The sequence below is a fragment of the Cannabis sativa genome, chromosome 5 (genome assembly GCF_029168945.1).
Source record: "Cannabis sativa cultivar Pink pepper isolate KNU-18-1 chromosome 5, ASM2916894v1, whole genome shotgun sequence".
Lineage (NCBI taxonomy): Eukaryota > Viridiplantae > Streptophyta > Magnoliopsida > Rosales > Cannabaceae > Cannabis > Cannabis sativa.
In genome coordinates this window covers 71,903,797-71,927,471 of record NC_083605.1, presented here as the reverse complement: position 1 = coordinate 71,927,471, position 23,675 = coordinate 71,903,797, and the positions used below count along the sequence as shown (strand labels likewise).

Sequence of the window (23,675 nt, the reverse complement as noted above, 5' to 3'; positions counted from 1 at the left end):
TTAATTTTTAAGTTTTTGAATTGGATATTAAAAATAAGTTTTTATTTTTTTTTATTTTTTACCTTTTATAATAATTTCATCATATTTTTATAAAAATCTACATAACAATTCATATAAAAAATAATTTAAATTGCAACTAAAATTCAAATACAGAGCAATAAACCAAAATGTAAATTAAAGAATGCTATATGGTAATCTCCCATTAAAAACACCACGATTTCTTTTTCTCTCTCTTTCTCCTCGACGAAAAAACCAGACCACTTCTACGGCTCTACCATTCTTCTTCTTCTTCGATTTCCTTCGTCTTCTTCTTCGATTCGATACCCACTTGCTGATCTACTACCAGTTGGTGCTCTACATTCATTGATTTACTATTAACACAACCACAAGGTACATATTTCTTCTAGGTCTATATTTACTCTCCCATTTATATTTTCACTATTTTTTTATTTCTGAGTTTGTTGATCTAAGTAAGTTTATTAGATAGGTTTGAGTTTGCTCTGAGTTTGTTGAATTTGAATAATTTCTCTAATTTTTAGAAGTTGGAACAATTTAGATTTACCATGGTCTAGCAAGAGAAAGCTTGTCTAGAAGCTATTGTGCCTTGGTTCGTTGCTGTTAATATTTATGTTGTGTGGCTTTTGAAGCTTGTAGCCTTAATGCCTTTTCTTTCATTTTCACTGAATTATATTTTCATTCCAAAAAAAACAATAAAATTTTATGATAGTGAAGAGTAATGTGAGGTTGAAAAAAAATGCCCATCCATGTGGTCTTTCAGGAGCCCCTATATATTAATTTTTCTATCACAAAACATAGTATACATTTAGAACATGATGATGACATGTATAATATGTATATGAAAGGGAATCGAAGAAGAAGATATTTTCTTTGGGCGTATGAACTTATTATTTGGGTTTAGGGTTATGTTTAGTTATTGTATTTATGTATTTGTTTTGTGCATATAAACTGTTTGATTTAGTTATAGGCTTAGATAGTGGCTGCTGAGAGGATTGATGAAACGAGTGATGAATATCAAAATCAGGAATAGCCTTAGGCAGACAAGTGTATCCCAACCTGAAACTTCACTCACTTTTCGTCCCTGAAGTGAAGTGGTGGGATAAAAAAATTGCTCTTCAATGGGGGTGATAGCATTTATACCCTTTTTTGGTAGAAGAGTAGCCCAAAAAAACACACTTAAGAGCACGCGGGTCAAATTTTGAGCCATTTGGACCTAAAACATGCACATAAATAAGATGCACAACCAAATGTCTTATAGGGAATATTAGAAATAAGATGTGTATGAGGATGAGTTTTAACACTCGAGAAGGCATATGATTTATGAGGTATACAGTGGTGAGAATGGCTTCTCCCAAAAATAATTTTGGCATGGGAGCAGTAAACATGAGTGTTCTAGCAATTTCCAATAGAGTCTATTTTTTCATTTGGCAATCCCGTTATGTTAGGGTGTGCTGGGACAAGAACTTGTATGAAGAATAATCATTATCTGTATGAAAGACTTTCAGGTTTGCATTAAATTGATTTGTAATCATACGATCAAAGTTAGTATTATTTTTTTTAAGGAAAAATGCAGAAAGGAAGGGAGAGTGAAAGTTAGGGCTTGTTACCAAAGAGGTCACACCAGATCACTGATCCACCACTTAATATTAGTTTTGTAACATATACATAAGCTATTTTTTAATAAGCAATTAGTTTAGATCAGAACACAAGATTGCAATTTGATTTAATTTATGTATAACTTATATAATTAAATCATTTAATTTCTGCTAATAAATTTTGTAGAGAGAGATGTCGTACTTGCTTCCACATTTGCACTCTGGATGGGCTGTTGATCAGTCCATCCTCGCTGAGGAAGAGCGCCTTGTCATCATCCGATTTGGCCACGACTGGGATGAGACCTGTATGCAGGTATTATGAATTTATCCTAATTCCCCAATCCTAAATTCCAATTCTCTTTATTTTATTTTTCTTGATCTACTGATTGTCTTTTTTGGGGGGGATTTTAATTTCTGTTTTACTGAATTCTGAACTTTTGTATTCCTTTAGCTTAATGAGATTGTTAATTCAGATAGTTGTTTCATCCAGATCCTAGTAAAGGGTTTTTCCCATTCTTTGTAGAAATTTCTTAATTTTGAAACTGCTTGCGTTGTTATTTTTGCACAACTTGCTGAGGGTTTTTGGTCTCTTTATAATACCAATCCACAATATACCAGAATCAACAGTTAGAGTTCTTGGTCTATTTATAATACTTCTCCACTATACACCAGAATCAACAGTCTTTCTTTTAGTGTTCTTATTGTATGTTCTGTTTTATTGGGTTTTCTTTTTTTTTCCTTTTCTTTGGCATTTACATCCATCATGTCGAAGTTCAAATGTGTACAGCAGAGAGAAGAGAAGAGATGAGAACTTAGGTTGAAAGTAATGTGTAATTTTATATGTTGTTGGTTCTTCACTTTGCTCACATAATTTTCTCAAATTACTAATTGTTTTAAAAACTCTGCTATGTTTCTATTGTGGGTCTCATATTTGATATGATTGGTATATGTCTATATGATATGTGTATTGGGATTTAATTCTCATAATTTCATGTGGATATCAGTTGTAGCTTCTTTCATGGAGTCTTTTTGCAATGTACAATTTGTTTGTGGACGTATTTCTTTATTTAGTTTTTGAATGTATTGTTTTGTTGCTGAACAGATGGATGAAGTTTTGGCATCAGTTGCTGAGACAATAAAAAACTTTGCTGTGATATACCTTGTGGACATTACTGAGGTTCCAGATTTCAACACCATGTACGAGTTGTATGACCCGTCTACGGTCATGTTTTTCTTCAGGAACAAGCATATTATGATCGATCTCGGAACTGGAAACAATAATAAGATCAACTGGGCCCTTAAGGACAAGCAAGAGTTCATTGACATTGTCGAGACTGTGTACCGCGGAGCTAGGAAAGGACGGGGTCTTGTGATTGCTCCCAAGGATTACTCTACCAAGTATCGCTACTAAGCTCTTATGCAAATCTATATATATTTGTGGTTATATTTGTTAGAATTCACTGTAACTTGTTTCTCTAAGAATCTGTCGAATTTCTCAAAGCTTTATTTCTCCCAAAAGTCAAAGTTCTTATGTTAACTATTTGGACGCTTAGTGCGATGTCCAGAAGAATGAAATACAATGTTACAACTTGATTGAATGGTGTGTTAGTACATATTCTTATCTTCTAATGGTTTAAATTATATGAATTTCACTTGAATTTGGTTTTTGAGCACAGTTATCACTAGGACTAAACATTTTGGCTGGGATTGACTAGTACCCGGCCAACCTGCGCAGACCGATTCGACCAACCGGTCAATTGAGAAAACCCGTTCCCTAATGGCGGGTCGGGTCTAAGCCGGTCAATTCTTTCGGGTGGGTTTGGGTCTAATTTTTGTTGTGAACCCATTCGACTACTTATTATTTTGTGTATAAGATTTTAGTAAAAATTATATGTATATGTAATGTATAATAATGAAAGTAAAAATTAAAATATAAGTATGATTTTTTTATATATTTTATCTATTAGATTAGAGATGAAAAATTTAAGGTTATGTATGTGTATACTATACTAGTGTATAATTATAATTTTATAAATACTTATGCCTTATATCATATGGATATGGATAATATTGGATATATTATTATCATATGTAAAGTTGGATTATGGTGAACAATAACTAGTACGGAATGTATGGATGGGTTATGGTGGACAATAATTAGTACGAAATGTATGAATAGACTATACAGTATGGACTTTGAATTTTTAGTCGTAATTTATTTTGACACTTTTAGTTTTTATTATCATGTTCACCATTCATGATTTTCATAAACAATGAGCATCAGTTTGATGAATTATTTGTTGGTTTAGGATTATTGGATTTAAGTTTCTACTTTGGATTGAAAAAATATTTTTTTTTTTCTTTAAAGAATTTCGGTGATTGAAAAAACAAAAAGTTGACCAAGTTGACCCGACCAATCCAGTCAACCCAAGCCCACGGACCCGCAAACCTAAAACCATTTCACGGGTCGGGTCCGAATACAATTTTTTGAATTCGAAACACGCGAACTTGATCAATCTGCATAATGTTCAGTCCTAATTATAACACCTCACTAAGTCGTCTCGTGGTTTAATCAATTTTATTCTATTTTAAATTTTTTGCACATCAATGATTAGTAACAAATAGATTATTGTGAAAATTCGCGTGTGCAAATAGATATAGTCAAATAAATAATATTATAATAAGTAAAGAGTATGGTTTTCATAGGAATTGTAATTTGTAAGTTAAACTTTAACGCAACAACTAAAAACTACATAATTTGCAAGAAAATCAAATTAAATTGATTGATGTTTTTAACTATCCCTACTTGAGAATGTGTATAAACGCTCAAAAGTAATTGCAAAATAAAAAATAACTTCTTTTTCAGCCACTCAACTTGAGACCTTTAATGCCAATAAGTTTCTTCTTGTTCCAATAGCTCCTTGAGAACAGCTTTCGAAGATTGAAGTTGTTAAAAGCGTTGTGGAGATTCATCATTAGAGTTTAACAACATTGTCACTTGTTGTTGAGCATTATTATTTTTCGCTTGAAGCTGCCATATTTATGGGAGCGTCACTGTTGTAACTCAAGAGCACAAGAGCCAATTTTGTATAGGGTAATCAGAAAAATACGGTTGTCGGCTTTGTGTAATAATGTGCATACTTTTAGAATCTTTCAGCCATAGTTTTACAAATTTTAACTGAAATCTTCGAGTAGTTCTTTGTTGAACATGTAGCAACGGGAGCACTAACAGCGAGGGCATGATGATCATAGTTGAAAAAAAAAATCTATTAAGTGTTGCTTGTTGAAAGGTTGAATGCCAATGATTATTGAGGAAGCACTACTTTAAATTTGTGGCATAAATACTTAAGTTTAACTCCAAGTTGTAAATAAATACTTAAGTTTAATTTTTAGCGGTAATAATACTTAAGTTATAATTCTAGAACTTTTGCCTGACTGTTAAGTGTTAAGTAAATTGCCACGTGACAATTCTTTATTGGTTCAAGTCATTAAATATTTATTTTTTTTTAAAAAAAATTAATTTAACTATACCAATGAAAAAATAAGGATAATGACTTAATATTTTACAGAGTTCCAAAAATATAATTTAAATATTAGTACCGCCAAAAATTAAACTTAGGTATTTATTTGCAATTAAACTTAGTTATTTACGTCGTAAATTACTATTTGTCGTTCAATGAGGTTCCAATGCCCGTAGCGGACGTAAACGTCATAAATTCATGAGTAATTTTAATCACTTTGTCAAAAAAAAAAAATTATTTTCAAAACTTCATTCCAAATGCCCAAACGCCCTCTATACATTTGGTTTGGTTTGTAAGTTTTGATTTTTTTTACTCTGTCTTAATTAAGGAGTCTATGTCAATTTTTTTTTTGTTGAAAAGATGGTCCCTTTCTTTCTCAATCCTTAATTTAAGATTGTTATAAAAAAAATCCTTAATTTAAGAAAAAAAAAAAATTTCTCGCCATCTTTCGTGAAGAATTCCATAAGTCTTGGTTCCAAAAAAAAAATTCCATATTTCTTCGTTGTTTCTCACGCGCCAAGTAAACCATTGGAATCACACGTGCCAGCGGGACCAGCAAAGTCGTGCCCTCGTACCCAGACCCAATCACAGTAGCGCGTTAGCGCGTGTCGTTACTCACAAAGTATAATGTTTCTTTTGAGTTGGCAGTACGTACCAGTACGTCACACACTTTCGCCCTCAATGACGTTTATACCCCCACGCACCGTCCCCCAAAATCACTAACAACAAACTCTCTTCTCTCTCTCTTCTTCCTCATTTTCTCGTTTTTTTTTCTTTCTCTTTTCCCCAAACCCTAACCCTAACCCCTCTTTGTTCTTTCAGTTTTTTCTGTTTGAATTTTCCTATTTCATAAACGCCACAACCTAAAACCCTAAGGCTATTGGATTATTGGTTTTGATGGATTCTCAGCAGAGTAATCTGTTCGATACGTCTTCGCAGCCCGACGCGGGCAACGACGCCTACACATTCCTTGAGTTCAACACGCAAGGGGAGGACTTCGATTACCCGGAGTTTCGGGACTCGATTCGGTCCCCTGTTGCTTGGCCTACGCCTTCCGATTCGTTGGCTGAACCAACTGATCGCGTCGGTGGTGGAGCCGCTGGTCCTGGGTCCGATCACCAGTCTGATGCCTCGCCGGTTTCGACTGCGCCGGGTAGTGCAACTAAGGCACGGGCGAGTAGTAGCTCGAATAATCAGGTTGTGGATGCTTTGGCGACCGGGATGAGTGGGCTTAACTTTGAGGATACTGGGGATGATGATAATTATGATTATGCCAAGGGGGATTTCACAGAGCATGCTTGTAGATATTGTGGGGTGTCGAACCCGGCTTGCGTTGTGAGGTGTAATGTGCCTTCGTGTCGTAAGTGGTTCTGTAATTCGCGGGGGAACACGTCTGGGTCGCATATTGTGAATCATCTGGTGAGTTGCTTTTCGTTTTCTCGATTTTTTTAAGTTTGGTTTATTATTTAATAGTGCGAATTGGGTTGAGAACTTTGAACTGAGAAGTGAGAGTGATGATCAAGATTTTAGGATTGAAAACTTCGGGCATTTTGGTTTTTTAAGATCATAATTCGTTTTGATAATTAGGGTTGGGGTCCATTTTTTAAGTATAATAGAACATAAACATACACGGTCATCTAATGATTTAAGTCTTTTTTTTTTAATAAACTTTAGTTAGAATATTTTGCTTGGAATTTGGGGATGCGACTCATAGGAAGTAATTGCAGACACAATAACTTTACACAAATATGTTGCTAAAGCAGAACTTAAATGCAATGTTGAAAGCTGGTTGGACGACTTGTCATTCGTAAGGCTTCTGGTTTTTTTTTTCCCTTATTAAGAGTTGTTGTTCCGTGTTAACTTCTCTTGACGAAGGAAGGAGCCTCGGTGGTCTATTGGACTATATTCCTTGAAATTTGGGTGGTCTGCCTGACCTATTGACCTGAACTTATCAAAAGACTTTGTTTGTAATTTGTATTTGATGGTTCCCAAAGTGCAATGACAAGCAATTGTAGGTTCTTAAGCCTATAAATTCTTAGAAGATATTTTCAAAGTAAATGCTGATTATGTAATTAAACATTTTGATAGTCTCGTCTTGTGCTTTGTTAACTATTAGTGAATACATTTTCATATGGTGGTATTCTGAATGGGCCTATTATACTCCAGCTTATAAATATTTGACGGGTTTCCTTGTATACATATTAACAGTTCAGTAGGGGCATATCCAATATGATTATATATATATTTTGTTTTTTTGAAGCATTATGATTATGAGTATATTTTCTAGTAACACAGCAATATGTTAAAGCAAATATCAGTATGATCTTTATCTGATATTTGAAATAGTAAGTATATTGGTCCCCTTGTGTAGGTTCGAGCCAAGCACAAGGAAGTCTGCCTTCATAAAGATAGTCCGCTTGGTGAAACAATTCTTGAATGTTATAATTGTGGTTGTCGCAATGTGTTTCTACTTGGATTTATATCAGCCAAGACAGAGAGTGTGGTTGTTCTTCTTTGTAGAGAACCTTGCTTAAGTGTTAATGCATTGAAGGATATGAATTGGGACTTGAGCCAATGGTGTCCCTTGATTGATGATAGGTGTTTCTTGCAGTGGCTTGTTAAGGTTAGTAATGTTTTCCATTGGCTCTTCAGTTGTTACAGTATTATCTAATGTTGCTCCCCCTCTTATAAGATATTGTTCTTTGCAGGTGCCGTCTGAACAAGAGCAGCTGAGAGCACGACAAATCAGTGCTCAACAAATAAACAAGGTAGAAGAACTTTGGAAAACAAATCCAGATGCTTCACTTGAAGATCTTGAGAAACCTGGTGTGGATGATGAACCTCAGCCTGTAGTTTTGAAATATGAAGATGCTTACCAGGTGAACTTGTAGTTTCTCACCTTGCTTGTATTGCATTTGAATCATTATGACAAAATCCTTCAATGTTCTTTAATTTTATCAGGCCGGTTAATGATAAGTTGGTTTTTTTATTTCTTATGCAGTACCAAAATGTATTTGCACCACTTATTAAGCTTGAAGCTGACTATGACAAAGTATGTATCTGTCTGTGTTCTTTTCTTTTCTTTTTAATTATTGTTAAGGTGTTGTTTTTTTATTTAATATCATGTGGCATTCTATGTTCCCTATTTTGTGACAGATGATGAAAGAATCTCAAAGCAAGGATAATGTCACCATTCGATGGGATATTGGTCTAAATAAAAAGCGAGTTGCTTATTTTGTTTTTCCAAAGGTGCTTTACTATCAAGTTATTTATGAGTTACACAGAATTTATTTGATGCCAGACTTATTTCAATGCTTTCTTGGTTTTTTTTATTGTGACGATTTCACATAAAGTAGTTCATAATCTATATTGTCATAGGAGGACAATGAGTTGCGTCTTGTACCTGGAGATGAGTTGCGATTGCGTTATTCTGGAGATGCTGCTCATCCAGCATGGCAATCAGTTGGACATGTGGTATGTATATTTTATTAATATCAATAAAAAAGCAGTGCCGGACTTTAGATTTAAGTTAGTACACTCTCTGGACTGTAGTGAAATTTATTTCATATACAATAATAAAATATTACTTTCTTGTTGTTTCAGATTAAGTTAACTGCACAAGAAGAGGTTGCACTTGAACTTCGAGCTAGTCAGGTGAATTTTAGTGATGCACTAGTATTTTTCTTTTGTAATAATTATATATATATATTTATTCTGGTGTTTTCCTAATGCTTGTGGATACTGTCGCAGGGAGTACCTGTTGACCTGAACCATGGTTTTAGTGTTGACTTCGTTTGGAAGAGTACTAGCTTTGATAGGATGCAAGGAGCAATGAAAACTTTTGCAGTGGATGAGACTAGTGTCAGTGGGTATGTTTTCTTTTCATTTTTTTTTTCTTTCAAGGGAGTATATCTTCTTATTTGTCCAAGAACTAACTTAGTACCCTATTATTTAAATAATATCACATGTTATATTTATTAAATCAGTTTTAGTTGAAAATATCTTTTAAAAATGAAATCTTACTGCTATGTGATACATATGTATATGTTTTTTAATATGCAGTAATCATTTTAATTTCTACTATTTTTTTATAAAATATATTTCAATTTTTAATCAAATATAAATTGAGATAGTTTTGATTACATTCGAACTATTTTTACCAAAATCGGTGAAAATTGTTCAATATTGAATTGATTTAATCATATGCAAGGTACTAAAATAATTTTAGCTAAAACAATAGGTAATATGTTGGTATTTAGAAAAATAACAGGGTGTTAAAACAGTATTGATTAAACAGTAGGTACTAAGTTGGTTCTTGGACAAACAACAGGGATGGTATACTTCCTTCATTTTTTTAATTATTAATTTTAATTTTTTTGGAGGTTGCTGAGCAGAAAAAATCGTGATGTCTATCTGTTTTCTTTGGCTGGTATATATTAAGCTCTTGGAAAATGCACCCATTCTTTCAATGCTTTGATAGAATATAATCCTAAACTTCAAATAATTGAATACTTCTTGAAAATATTATAGAGTTCATTAAGTTATTAACATATTACTATGATATTGCTTTTGTATGCATATGCGGTTTTATTTTACAGGGTCCAAGGTGGTGTTCATTGATGTATTTACAATGCTTGATTAATGACCCTGATATGAAAGCACTGAATTTTATAAATGTTATCTGTTGGGCAGGTATATCTACCATCACTTGTTAGGCCATGAAGTAGAGGTTCAGATGGTTCGCAATACGCTTCCTCGTCGTTTTGGTGCACCTGGTCTTCCAGAGCTAAATGCATCTCAAGTATGCTGCCTGATTATATCTGAATTCTAATTTTCTAACCTTGGTATATGTTTATTTGTCAAACCATGTTCTTGTTCACTGATTTGATGCTGCTCTTGTTTACTCTTGGTCAATTGATTTGGAGATGCCTAAATTAGAAAATAATTGTTGCTACAAACTTAAATTATGTCAGAACACAATTTTCTTATGTGTCTTTCTAGTGTAATGCATAACATGCATTATTAGCTTTATTGAATATGGGAAATGGGAGAATTACATTTGGTACAAGAGTTCCAAGCAAGCAGGGCCAAAGTAGATATTTGTTCGATCTTGCCTCTTTCTCCTTAACATTCAGGGATACACTTTTGTGTTTTGGCTTCTAGTTTTTATCTAGATTATTTATTTTATTTGTTCTTCTCTAGTTGTTGTTCTTGTTGGATTTGTTGTGACTTTATTTTATGTTCTTTTGATATGTTTATGTGTTCACTTTTGCATGCAATATGGCTTGCTTTGTGGGTATCGTGTATCACTTCGTATTTTAAATATGCACTTTTCTTAAATTCCAAGAGTCTAAGATTCCTTTATTTTTAGGTTTTTGCTGTTAAAAGTGTTCTACAGAAGCCTATAAGTCTTATTCAAGGACCTCCTGGTACGGGAAAAACTGTGACTTCGGCAGCAATTGTGTATCACATGGCAAAACAAGGCCAAGGGCAGGTAGGTTTCTAAAATGATTTGATTCTTTCCTGCATTTTACACATCTGATGCTACTTCTACTTTAATTTGTTGTTTCAGGTCTTGGTTTGTGCCCCTAGTAATGTGGCTGTAGACCAACTAGCAGAGAAAATAAGTGCCACAGGATTAAAGGTAAAGGTTACAACTTTGCATTTTTCTTTATATACTTACAAAATGCTGTCCTTTTGACTGTTTGTCTGAAACTTAAAATAAGTACATCTCGTGATTAATGATTTTTCTTTTGAATTCCTATAGAATTTTTTAATTATGTTGATTGTTTTTGTCGTGTGTTATCGGTTATTGTATTTTTGATTATTCACATTCACATTAAACTATATATATATATTCTGTTCTGGTCTCTTGTGCATACTGCATAATTACTTCATGCTTAGGCATTAGATATGTATTTGACACATAATGAAACTGCTCGTTAACAAATCTTCATGACTACGTGTTGACAAATTATATTTATTTTATTAGACTTTTAATGTGGTTTATTAAATCTTAATATTAATTCAAAATTGATTCGAGTCGTGTAAATATTTCTTTTCTGCTGTGAAATATTTTACTTGTAGTGCGTAGCCAATTTTTACCCTCGAGACTGTTAATGAGTTATAATATATATTTATTTGATTTTGTTCTCGGAGTAATATTTCAGTTCTCATTTTTTGTGTTCTTAATTGATAATGCATTTATTTAAATAGCATAAATTATTTTATGGTCATGCTTTTGCTCAAGGGGCTTAGAAATTATGTTTGCCTGATACTTAATGCCCATTATACTCAATGTATGCTCTACTTAATGCTACATCTTATTTTTCTTCTGCATTCTAGGTTGTTAGGCTTTGTGCTAAGTCCAGGGAAGCTGTAAGTTCTCCTGTCGAGCACTTAACCCTACACTACCAGGTCTGTTGGCTTGTACTCTTCATCAATATTTGTGGTATTATCCATATAGATTCTCTGCTTCCACGTTATGCATAACATTTGTGAATATTGCAGGTTCGCCATTTAGACACATCTGAAAAGAGTGAACTTCACAAGTTACAACAATTGAAAGATGAACAAGGTCTCTCTTTCTTTCCCTCTATTGCACTTGCATATAGTTGATAAATCCCATTTGAGGAATAATTTTGACTTGTTTTGTATTGTATTCATTTGAGACGACCTTTTTAAAATTAATTTTTTTCGACTTTGAGGAAGACATTATTTTCGGAGAATCTGGATAGAAATTTTGGGTGTCGAGGGGGGGATCGGAGAGAAAGGGTTTTGTTTGAGTGGCTCCATGAGAGAAATTAATGAAGTATGGCTAATTTTGGTCTGACATGGAACTTTTTTCTTTTCTTTTTCACTTACAATTGCAGGTGAATTGTCCAGCAGTGATGAAAAAAAATATAAAGCTCTGAAGCGAGCAACAGAGAGAGAGATTTCTCAGAGTGCTGATGTCATATGTTGTACTTGTGTTGGAGCTGGAGATCCCCGATTAGCAAACTTTAGATTCCGCCAGGTTGGACACTATTCATGAATAGCTGGGTGATAGTGAACTTACAGGTGCTAAACAACTCATAAAAAACAGTGGTTAATTCTCCCTTGCTCTATTTCAGGTACTCATTGATGAATCTACTCAGTCAACGGAACCTGAATGCCTTATTCCTTTAGTTCTTGGTGCAAAGCAGGTATGCTTATACACATCTTATATTGCCATTTATGCTTGATTTTAAAGAAATTTTCTAATAGTTTCCAAAATAGGTGGTTCTTGTCGGTGATCACTGTCAGCTTGGTCCAGTTATTATGTGCAAAAAAGCAGCACGTGCTGGCTTAGCGCAGTCTCTTTTTGAACGGCTTGTTCTACTTGGTGTGAAACCAATTAGGTTGCAGGTACTTTTCTTTTCACCCAACTTTTTTTTTTTATTTGGTTAATGTATACATACATGCATGTGCTGTGCATATTTAAGTTTGCTTGTGGTATTGTTTATAGCATTTTAATTTATGAATTTCCAATTCAAGAGCTTCATTAGTTTTTGATTCAGAATCTATGATCAATGAAGATAATTATATGATTATTGTCTTTCTTACATTATTATTTTGGTCAATGTTTAAAAAAGTGTTTTTAAGCCTGAAGGCATTTTGTTTTTGTAAGGCAAAGCTCAAAAAGTCTCAACCATTGTCACATAAATAATCTAAAACTCTAAAATAAAGATGAAAATTTAGTTTCTAGAACTTGAATAGTGGAAGCAGCTCTCCTCTCCTCTGTTTTTATTTTTGCAGAGGGTTGGAGCTTATTTTCTTTTTTAAAAAAGCCCAGCTTGTCCAGCTTTTAAGCTGGGTTTATGGCATTTAAGACCAGCTCTTAAATTGAGGGAGGTATACGCCTTATGGCATTCGTGTATATATATATATATGCACAGCTATTAAATATATATATTAAATTGAGGGAGGTATACACTCAAAACACTAGAAGAATTACATGGAATTACAAAACTAACTCCAATCTCTGAGAAAACAGAGAAGGAATTTGTTTTAACTCTTTTACTATTTTTCCCTGTAAAGGTGCTATTTTTCTTTCAGAAATATATATTTATATATGTGTGTGGTTTATCAATTTCTTTTTGCTTAGTTCTGTTCTTTCAAGTTGATTTCTTTTAAATAATGCTGTAAACTTAATGTATTATTCTATACTCTTTATGTTTTAGGTTCAATATCGCATGCATCCTTCTCTGTCAGAGTTTCCTTCTAACAGCTTTTATGAAGGCACACTGCAAAATGGAGTGACTATCAATGAAAGGCAATCTACTGGCATTGATTTCCCTTGGCCAGTTCCCAATCGTCCTATGTTCTTTTATGTACAGGTATAGTATCACTGTCAAGTCGTTTGATATGGTTGAGTGTGTGTGAACAGATTTGCATCTCTGTTTTTCTTCTGTTATTTTGCCACTTTTATTTCTCTCTTATTATCAATGAGTTTACAAAAGCTGTTTTCCAGATGGGGCAAGAGGAGATAAGTGCCAGTGGTACATCTTATCTCAACAGGACAGAGGCTGCTAATGTTGAAAAGATTGTGACCACTTTCTTAAGAAGTGGTGTAGTTCCTAGCCAGGTAAATATAGGATTTTTCTTTTGCATTTATTTACCATGCTGTTCATGATTGGTAATATTTTAATGCTGTACAGATAGGGGTCATAACACCATACGAGGGACAAAGGGCGTATATTGTGAACTATATGTCAAGGAATGGTGCTCTCAGACAACAACTTTACAAGGAAATTGAGGTAAAAATGTTTTGCGTAGGTTATGTAGATACTTTTTTTCTTTTTCATTCTTTGATGCTTGCCCTTTTTTCGTCTTTAAATAATTTATCCATTGTTGTTTTCTTTCTTCCTTCAAGTTCAAATCTTTTAGTGTTAGTGTTTGTAAGTAAAAGATACATGTTTAACATGTCCAAAATATAATTGATTTTTTTTACTGTAAAATTATTGTTTTTTTTCCTGCAGGTTGCAAGTGTCGATTCATTTCAGGGTAGGGAGAAAGATTACATCATCCTGTCATGTGTTAGAAGTAATGAACACCAGGTTGGTTAATTTACTCTTTATCTTTATGTTGTAACTAATGCTTTCAGTAAGCATATGTCTGGCTGTCATTTCATGAAGATAAATACTATCCATTATTGGTTGACTGCTGAAATCCTTCTGTTCAGGGCATTGGTTTTCTCAATGATCCTCGAAGACTGAATGTTGCTCTAACCCGTGCTCGGTATGGTATTGTGATTCTGGGAAACCCGAAAGTTTTAAGTAAACAACCGTTGTGGAATGGTTTATTGACTCACTACAAGGTAATAGATCTATTTTCTTTTGGTGAAATTCTACTTTATTTGAAATGGACTCTTATGATACTGAAAATGATGTGCCTGTTGTGAGGAAGAAAAGTATATTGGTGTTTTTCTGGTATGTTTGTCTAGTATTGTTTATTTTATCATCTGGCTTCTCATATTATAGACCATATTACTAAAGTAAATCAGAATTATTATCCATGAGATTGTGCACGAAAATATTTCATTCATTATTAAGCCTTTTTATAATTTGGTTTTCCTTCTTGCCTTCCATTAGGAACATGAGTGTTTGGTTGAAGGGCCTCTAAATAACCTGAAACAGAGTATGGTCCAATTCCAAAAGCCCAAAAAGGTGAGCTGCTACATCACGGCATGATTTTCTTTCATCGTGCTTTTCCATTTGTTGAAAATATGGGAACTATGAGCTTATACCATGATTGTTTCTTCCATATTGATGCAGATATACAATGATCGGCGTCTTTTCTTTGGTGGTGGTCCTGGTGTTGTGCCTAGTGACAGTTTTTCATCTGTTTCCTCATCTAACCAAAATGCTGAAAGAAGAAGTGCTCGAGGAAGGGGTATGTTGATCTTATAATGATGAACTTTTGTTGCATCAATTTTTTAGAATGATTGATGACTTGTTGACTATATCTGATATAGAACCCTTAATAAGATTTTGCCTCAGTGTGCTCATTTTCATTGACTAAGGTGAAGAAAATTTTACACTGAGTGCAGGTTCTTATATACCTCCTAGTCCACCAAACGGAACCCATAAACCTGGCTTGCATCCGGCAGGGTATCCAATGCCTCGAGTTCCCCTTCCACCATTTCCTGGTGGCCCCGCATCTCAACCATATGCTATTCCAACTCGTGGAGCTGTACATGGACCGGTTGGAGCAGTGCCTCATGTCCCTCAGCCTGGAAGTCGGGGTTTTGGTGCTGGACGTGGAAATGCTGGTGCTCCTATTGGCAGTCATCTTCCACATCAGCAAGGCGCCCAACAATCTTTTGGAAATATTGGATCAACTTTTAACTTTCCTGCTTTGGAAAATCCAAATAGTCAGCCATCTGTGGGTGGGCCGTTATCTCAACCAGGATTTGTCAATAATGTAAGTTCTGCTGCCTTTATTTTGCTGTCAACTTTTGGAACCTGTTTCTCTACCTTCTACGCCGTGCCCTTACAGTATGTTCTTTTATATAACAGATGCCAGTTCAAGGGCCAAGCCAAACTTTTCGTGATGGGTTTTCCATGGCTGGCATGTCTCAGGATTTCTTGGGTGATGACTTCAAAAGTCAAGGATCACACGTTCCTTACAATGTTGCTGACTTCTCCACCCAGGTATGAATTTGGAGGTCTTTACTAATGTTTTACATAGTGGTATTTATTGGTCATCAAAAAGTTCTTACTTTTGGACGGATAAATTTATATACTTTGATGGAAAAGCATGAGTATTTACTTGCTGCTGCCTAGAAAAGTTTTTTTGTTTGTACAGAACTATAGATTTAGACAAAGGTTTGGACTTGGATGTTATTTGCAAACTGGTTATCGGATGCTGAGTTTTGTGTAGGAGGATATAAGATTTACGTGCATATACAAACATTTAAAACAACAAAGTTGCTTATTACACATTTCTGTTGAAGAGTGTTGACTTGCTGATTACCTGGTCTGCAGGCTTCACAAAGTGGATATGGTGTTGATTATGTTACACAAGGAGCGCAAGGTGGATTTCCAGGGAACTTCCTGAACCAGAATTCTCAGGCTGGTTATTCTCGCTTTGGTACTGGAAATGACTTCATGTCTCAGGTTGGTGGAGTTCTCTCTCAGAGTCACAGTTGCCATTGAAGCCTGGTTTTTCATTTTTGCTAACTCGTTTTTTTCTTCGAAAATTTTCTTTATTACACAGGACTATATGCCTCATGGATCACAAGGTTTATTTACTCAAGCTGCCTTTAATGACCCATCACAAGATGATGCATCGCAGAGTCACTATGGTGTGGCTAACGCTAGTCAGCTTCAGTCTCAGGTTTTTACTTATACTGATGGATCTTGATATGCAATTTATGTGTGTAAAACTTAGACTGTTTTGTTTTTTTTTTTCGGTGTCTTGAACACAGACGATTTAACATCTTTTTAAACTCGTTTGCAGGGATTGATGAATTCACTCTACTCTCAACCCTTCACTCATTACAACACACAACCACTGAACTTGCAAGCCCCACAGCAGCAGCAGCAGCCACCTCAACCGAGTCAGAGCTCTCAAAATCAGAAAATCCACTACAATGGTTGAAGTGAAGGGAGTAATTGATGTGATGGGTTAATCTTTTGCATTCAGCTACTCTGGTTGTGCTCTCTTGTGTGCCCAAATATGTGCCCTAAAGTGCAGAATGGATTGCCGATTGAGGTCAGTTTGGTTATCTATCTACATCACCCGTATAGTGGATACAAATACACTTGTTGGGTTTTTTGGAATAAGATTTGTGCGACGGAGCCAAATGACTGAGCATCGTTTTTAATCAAAACACAAGCAGCACCACATCAGAGGCTGAGAAAGAAAATGATAACCCCGATTACAAGCTTAAAAGTTTTGTGTTGAGAAAAAGATAAAAGAAGTGCTCAAGAGGATGAGTGCAATTACATGGGATGGTTTTGGCATAAAGGGCGGCATTGGACGGGTTGAAATAGTAGGCAGGGCAAGGGCTATTTAACATAATATGATGAGACTTAGAGGGAAGACCCAATTTTTGGTACAGAAAGCAGTTTTTACTGAAAGAATATTTTTGTACAGCATGCCGGGAAAGGTTGCCTATGAACACCCACCCCACCCCACCCCCTCCTTTCTGCTCTTCCTGACATGTAATTTACACACTCTATACTTGCATAGAAGAGGGTTATTCACTAAAAACACTTGCTTTGCAGTACAACCCTTTGGTGGTATATAAAGTGTGATTGGTTTTTAATTGTGTAATGGGCTAAATTATTAGCTACTATTAATGACCTTGCTTCTCAGCGCAATTCGCTATTTTTTGTGGTTTTTAGATTTTTTACTTGTCCAAACCAGTGTGCATATTTTATTTCATTTGTTTCCTTCTTTCTGTTTTATTTTTGTTGCTCCATAATTATTACCTCTTCAAGACTAGTAGTTTAAAACTTTTCTCTTAGGTTAGATTGAATAGAAAGAAAATAAATTAATTTTTATTCTATTTTTTTGTTTGGTTACATTTTTAAGTATTGAATTTTAGTTTGTTATTTAAATGATTATTTTATTTTAAAATGGAAGAAAAGACTTCCATTACAAATTGGAAAAAAAAAATTATTTTTTTTTTATTAATTTTTGTATGTATGTATTTTAAATTTTATTCTATTCTTTTTTAATTTCTATTTTTATTTTCATTTGTTCCAACAAAAATAATTTCTGTGAGTTTTCTGTAAGAATTTGAAGTTTAGGTAAAGATTCCTTTTCTTTTATTTTATTTAAAGGAGAGCTAGAACTTTCATTAGATAGAAACCAAAACAAAGGAATAAGCTAACCCAGTGGATGAAAAGCTAAAAGGATTTATATATGTGATATATATCTTAGATAACAGAGCCGAAAACACAGGAATAAGTAATGTGATCAGGCCAATTTTGGTAGAGAGTGAGTTCCCATATTGGGTGAGCTGTTGCATTAATTGCACAAGAAAATATTGACTATCAGATTCCAAATGATTTGACTTGTATTGTAGGCTCAGCCCAGAATAAGCCTTGTCTCACTGCTTCTTTAAATATGAGAGCCTTCACAACTGAAGCAAAGATAAGATAATAAGATAAGAACAGAACACAACTACTCTCTCAACCAAAATTCCAATTCCAATGCCAACCTTCATGGGACTTATATTCTTAAAATATCTCTAATCGAGTGTCAACTAAAAACAAAATAGAGCTAAGGTGTAAACAACTATTAGATTCTATATATTTATATTTAAAATAAATTTAATTTGAATTATATAAATTCCTAAACTTAATTGTACAAAATTATAAATAAGAATATGACATATTGTTTAGGGTGTTTTTTTTTTTGAGTAAAAATACTTAGTTATTATAAATTAGAAATAGCATTCATTTACAATAATAGAGTAAATTGGAGGAGGGATTTCCTCAAACCAAGAACAAGCCTCATCCACCCCTAAAGTAAATTTTGCCAAACCGTGAGCAGCCATATTAGCAGTACGTTTGACATGTGAGATGGTTACATTAGGGAGAAAGGATAAAAGACATGAGATATCTATAATCAAATCATTAAAGGATGAGATTGAATTGAAGGGAGCTCGAATAGCATTAACCATCATAAGTGCATCGGATTCAGCATGTGACAATGGCAGTTGTTGTTGAATTGCCCAATTTAAGCTATGAAAGAGTGCAGTGGCTTCCATTTCATGCGAGTTGAAGTTGCCAATTAGTTTTTTCGAAAAAGCAGCAACAACATGACCATTTGAATCCCTTATAACAGCATCTACTCCGATCACATTTTGGCTAGAGTCAACAACTGCATCTACGTTCATCTTGAAGTGATTGACATCGGGTGGTGTCCACAATTGTAAATATATATTTCTTTATATTCTCAACAAATAAAAGAAGTTATACACAAAAAATCCCTAATGTTTTACATTTTTACATTTGGGTTTTATTATTATTATTTGTTTTACACTGCCCAACACCCCTCTATCAATCTTTTTCGTTCATTCCTTCTTCAAATTTTCATGAGAATAGTGGTTGTGATGTTAATTTTCAGATTCCTTTTGCAACAAATTATTTGAAGTTGATTTTTGGTTTCACTAATTATTTAGAATTTTTTAAAAGATATCATAATGTTTATTATAATTATAATAGAGCAATTTGCGACGAAACCCCCTTATGTTTTGATTTTTATACACTTAACCCCCTTATCTTTATTTTTGGTGGCAAAACCCCCTTATGTTTTAATTTTTATACACTTAACCCCCTTATCTTTTTTTTTGGTGGCAAAACCCCCTTATGTTTTAATTTTTATACACTTAACCCCTCTATCTTTTGTTTTGGTGGCAAAACCCTTCAGTTTACTTTTCTTTGCAAATTTAAAGTTTTAGTTAAATATTACCGTTAAAAACTAACCGGATTACTACTGTATCGACTTCGAGGTTTTACCGTTACATATACAAAGGTGTATACAGTGGTCATCCAGTTGATATTTAACGGTAATATTTAACTGGCGTGTCAAATTTGCAAAGAAAAATAAACATAAGGGGGTTTTGCCACCAAAAAAAAGATAAAGGGGTTAAGTGTATAAAAATTAAAACATAAGGGGGTTTTGCCACAAAAAAAAGATAAGGGGGTTAAGTGTATAAAAATTAAAACATAAGGGGGTTTTGCCACCAAAAATAAAAATAAGGGGGTTAAGTGTATAAAAATCAAAACATAAGGGGTTTTCGCCGCAAATTGCTCATTATAATATACGTTGTCATATAAAAAAATATATATAATTTAAAATTCTCAATTTTTAAATAACAAAACATGATAAAAAAAATGAACTCCTCTTAAAAAAAATGCCAATGTTTTAGCTAGGCATGGATAATGGCCTCACCTATATTAATTTTATATCAAGTTTCTTATTAATATTATTCTTATTATTTGTTAATTAAGGTTGAAAATTATACACATAATAAGTACAAACAAAACCCAATCAGCAATTGTATATATCCCATTTATTTATGTGTATATATAAGTATATATATAAATATTAAGTTTCTGACTTTTTGTGCTTGTGGTTTAGAGTACAAGCACATATATCTTCATCTTTATTATTATTTATTCTTTTAGAAGATAATCTAAAAAATATGTGGGAAAAGGAAATTATTATTAGGATTTGTAAATGTTGTCTTGCTAAGCTTTCCTCAAAGTTAATACTGTTTTTTTTTTTAATTTCCTTCCAGGATTTTTCATCAGTAATAATCAAATTATCCAAAAGTTCTGTTTCTTTTTTCTTTTTTCTTTTTTTTTTTTTTTTTAGGTTTTCTCCTATCCTAAATATTTGTATAAATATTTCTAAATAATTTTAACAATAAATCTGATTGTTTAGGATAAAGGTGGCGTTTGGGAATAGAAATAAGAATGGAATGGAATTTTTATTCTTTTATTTGGTAAAGACTATGGTATTGTATGGAATGGAATAGAACTGTTATTATTTTGACTAAATTACCCTTTACTCTTCAAAAATTATATTTGTTTTATTAAATTACCATTATTTTATAAATTGAACAAATAAATAATATTTTAACAAAAAAATATATTTATCATGTGATGGAAATGTACACATTCTAAAACCTAATTATTTAAAATAAAATAATAAAATTACATAAAATATTAAATAATTAGTATCTAAACAAATTTCATTCATTTAATTTAATCATCACACATATATATATTATATCTATGTAATTATAATTATGTTCAAAGTTTTAATATAATTATATAACTTTAACATTAGTAATATGATGGTAACATCCAAAAAGGAAAGAAATGGAGAAGGATTGATAGGGTAAAATAGACTTTTGTTAGTATGGAATTAGCTTTCAAGTGATTTTATAGTGGAAAAGCAAATCCCTAGTGTAGGTGAATTGTAATTATATATTATATTATTTAATACATAACTAATGATCTGTATTAATTTTTATTATAATATTTACAAAAAAATCCTAAATGTGGGCGCAGATTTCGAACCCGAACGTGGACCCTAATTTGGATCCTGGACCTCAGATGGGTTTGTGGTTAGGGGTCTGGGAATAGAGTCTAAGTTTGGGTCCTAGTCGGGATTGAGATTGAAATTGGATTCGAATTTATAGTAAAAATAATATAATTTTATACAATTTAATAATAAAAGTCAATACTAAAAAACAAGTATGGTATTATATTAAATAACAGTAATATAATATAATACAATACACGTGTATCAAAAGAGTCACTAGAGAAAAATTAAAAAAAAGTACCATTAGTCATTAAATTTGAATTTGAATCAATGATAAATTCTTATTGGTAGAAAGATTATTCTAGAGAGGACATAGAACGTAAAGGGCGGTAAAGGAAGAGAAGAAAGAGTAGGATAAAAGATATATAAACAAATTGATTGGATTCTTTATAGTTAGTTGGTATTTTTTTTATTGGATTATTTATAGATGATATTGTGAGTAGGTTCTCCATTATTAATTTTGTTTACATTGTGGGGTTTCACTTCACTTTCCCCATAGAATATAGGATGCATGCATGCCCTATTTGTTTGTTCTTCTTACAAATTATTCTTTGAAAATCAAACTCATGAAAACATTGTAAATTTCATTTGGTGGAAAATTTAGATGCTTATTTATCTATTTATATATATAGAGCATTGCTATTAGATACCAGTGGTGTCCATCATTTTTTATAAGTGACCCCTTACGATTAGTTAGCAATATTGTCTAAAAGTTATTTTTCTAAATTATATGGCACTAGATACTTAATTACATTAATAACGGTTTTACATTGAGGAAGGTGTTAGGCAGCAAATACCAGTAGTGCCTTTTAACAATTCCTATGGATATATTGATCATCAAAATCAACTTTAATTACAAACTACTAGCACTTTTATAAAAATAAAAAACTTAACAAATTGACTAATTATGACAATTTTTCCAACTAAATTAAATTATCTTGTTTAATATTTTTAGACATAATTTTATCAATTCTATATTTAATTTTTCTTGAATTCTTCATTGCCACTTGTTATTAATTCCAAAATACTTCATTACGATTTCTAAAAAAAAAAACATAAACCAAACCTAGTATTATTGCAGCTCACACTTATTTTCAAAACTTGCTCATTCGTGATTTTTCAATCTTTTTAAATAATATAAGAAACTTGAAATATTATTTTAATAGACTAATATTTTTATCAATTTGGTAGAATAGTAATAACATGCATATATGAATTGAGAAATATTAGAGAACACTTTATGAGATATTAGGTTCAACTTATTTTAACTCAATAAAAGTTATAGAGAACGACTAATCAATTATAAAACATCATATCATAGAAATGTTAGATATTTTGGTATCCCATAATAATAATACTCTTATAAATTAGGTTAATTATAATGATTTTTTCCCCCGAACTTTGACATGTACCAAATCATGTTCCCTAAATTTTTAAGGTAGTTAAAAATGCCCCATGAACTATTAAGATTGTTGAATTTAAAGACTTTTGTCCAATTTTAGTAAAAAAAATTTAACATCGATGAAAGTTTAGAGGGCATGATTTAGTACATGGCAAAATTCGAGGGGCGTGATTTGATAGATATTAAAGTCTGGGGAGCATAATTTAGTACATAAACAATCACTAAAATAGTAAAATTGAATGAAATTAGACAAAAATCCTTAAATCTAACAATCTCAATATTTCATGAGAAATTTCAACAACCAAAAAAGCTCAGGGGCATAATATAGTACATGTTAAAATTTAGGAGTAAAAATCATAAATAACCAATAAATTATACACAAACTTAATGTACATTTATGTGACCAACAGTTTTAATCTATATATATTTATAAAGGAGAAGTATGAAGCGGTAATGTGGCACTCTACAATCTTTCCAAACAAACTTAATGTACATTTATGTGACCAACAGTTTTAATCTATATATATTTATAAAGGAGAAGTATTAAGCGGTGATGTGGCACTCTACAATCTTTCCAAACTTATTTTTCTCTTCTCTCCTTAATTCTCTCATTTTTTATATTTTATTAAAATATAAATCTACAAATTACTATTTTACTATTATTTTAATAAATTTCCATAAAAATACCTAATACCTATAAACTAATTATTTTTTTATAAGAAAAAACACAATACATATAAATATGTACACGTTTCTCTTAGTATTATTATATCTAATTTAATTTCATATATCTCTATTAAACAAAAATATTTATGATAATTAATTAATAATTAAAAAATTAATATTTCTAAATATCTATTCCTCTTAATTTTCTTTTTTTTTTTGGTTATTTTTTTGTTCTATTTAAATTCTCTCATTTTTTCTATTTTTTTAATTCTATTTTATTTAATTAAAGATCACTAATCAATTAAAAAAATAAAAAATAAAGCTATACAACCATATATAATAACTAACAAATAAATATATATATTAAAAAAATTATCTACA

The 23,675-nt window shown here is 32.4% G+C and overlaps 2 protein-coding genes across 2 annotated transcripts; both read left to right on the top strand.

Moving 5' to 3' along the window:
- The first annotated feature begins 150 nt into the window (after positions 1-150).
- LOC115717163 (thioredoxin-like protein YLS8) lies at positions 151-3,242 on the top strand. Its single transcript, XM_030646115.2, has 3 exons — positions 151-390; positions 1,801-1,926; positions 2,716-3,242. Exons 2-3 carry the CDS (start codon positions 1,807-1,809, stop codon positions 3,022-3,024), a joined length of 429 nt encoding a protein of 142 aa, XP_030501975.1. The 5' UTR covers positions 151-390; positions 1,801-1,806; the 3' UTR covers positions 3,025-3,242.
- Positions 3,243-5,803: 2,561 nt separating this feature from the next.
- LOC115717118 (regulator of nonsense transcripts 1 homolog) lies at positions 5,804-17,488 on the top strand. The gene is made up of 28 exons (XM_030646064.2): positions 5,804-6,553; positions 7,506-7,757; positions 7,843-8,013; positions 8,136-8,186; positions 8,291-8,383; positions 8,513-8,608; positions 8,738-8,788; positions 8,885-9,003; positions 9,827-9,935; positions 10,506-10,628; positions 10,707-10,778; positions 11,480-11,551; positions 11,645-11,711; positions 12,007-12,149; positions 12,247-12,318; positions 12,392-12,520; positions 13,336-13,491; positions 13,626-13,739; positions 13,813-13,911; positions 14,134-14,211; positions 14,337-14,471; positions 14,746-14,820; positions 14,929-15,046; positions 15,204-15,577; positions 15,673-15,807; positions 16,141-16,272; positions 16,373-16,492; positions 16,616-17,488. Exons 1-28 carry the CDS (start codon positions 6,032-6,034, stop codon positions 16,754-16,756), a joined length of 3,819 nt encoding a protein of 1,272 aa, XP_030501924.2. The 5' UTR covers positions 5,804-6,031; the 3' UTR covers positions 16,757-17,488.
- Positions 17,489-23,675: the final 6,187 nt, after the last annotated feature.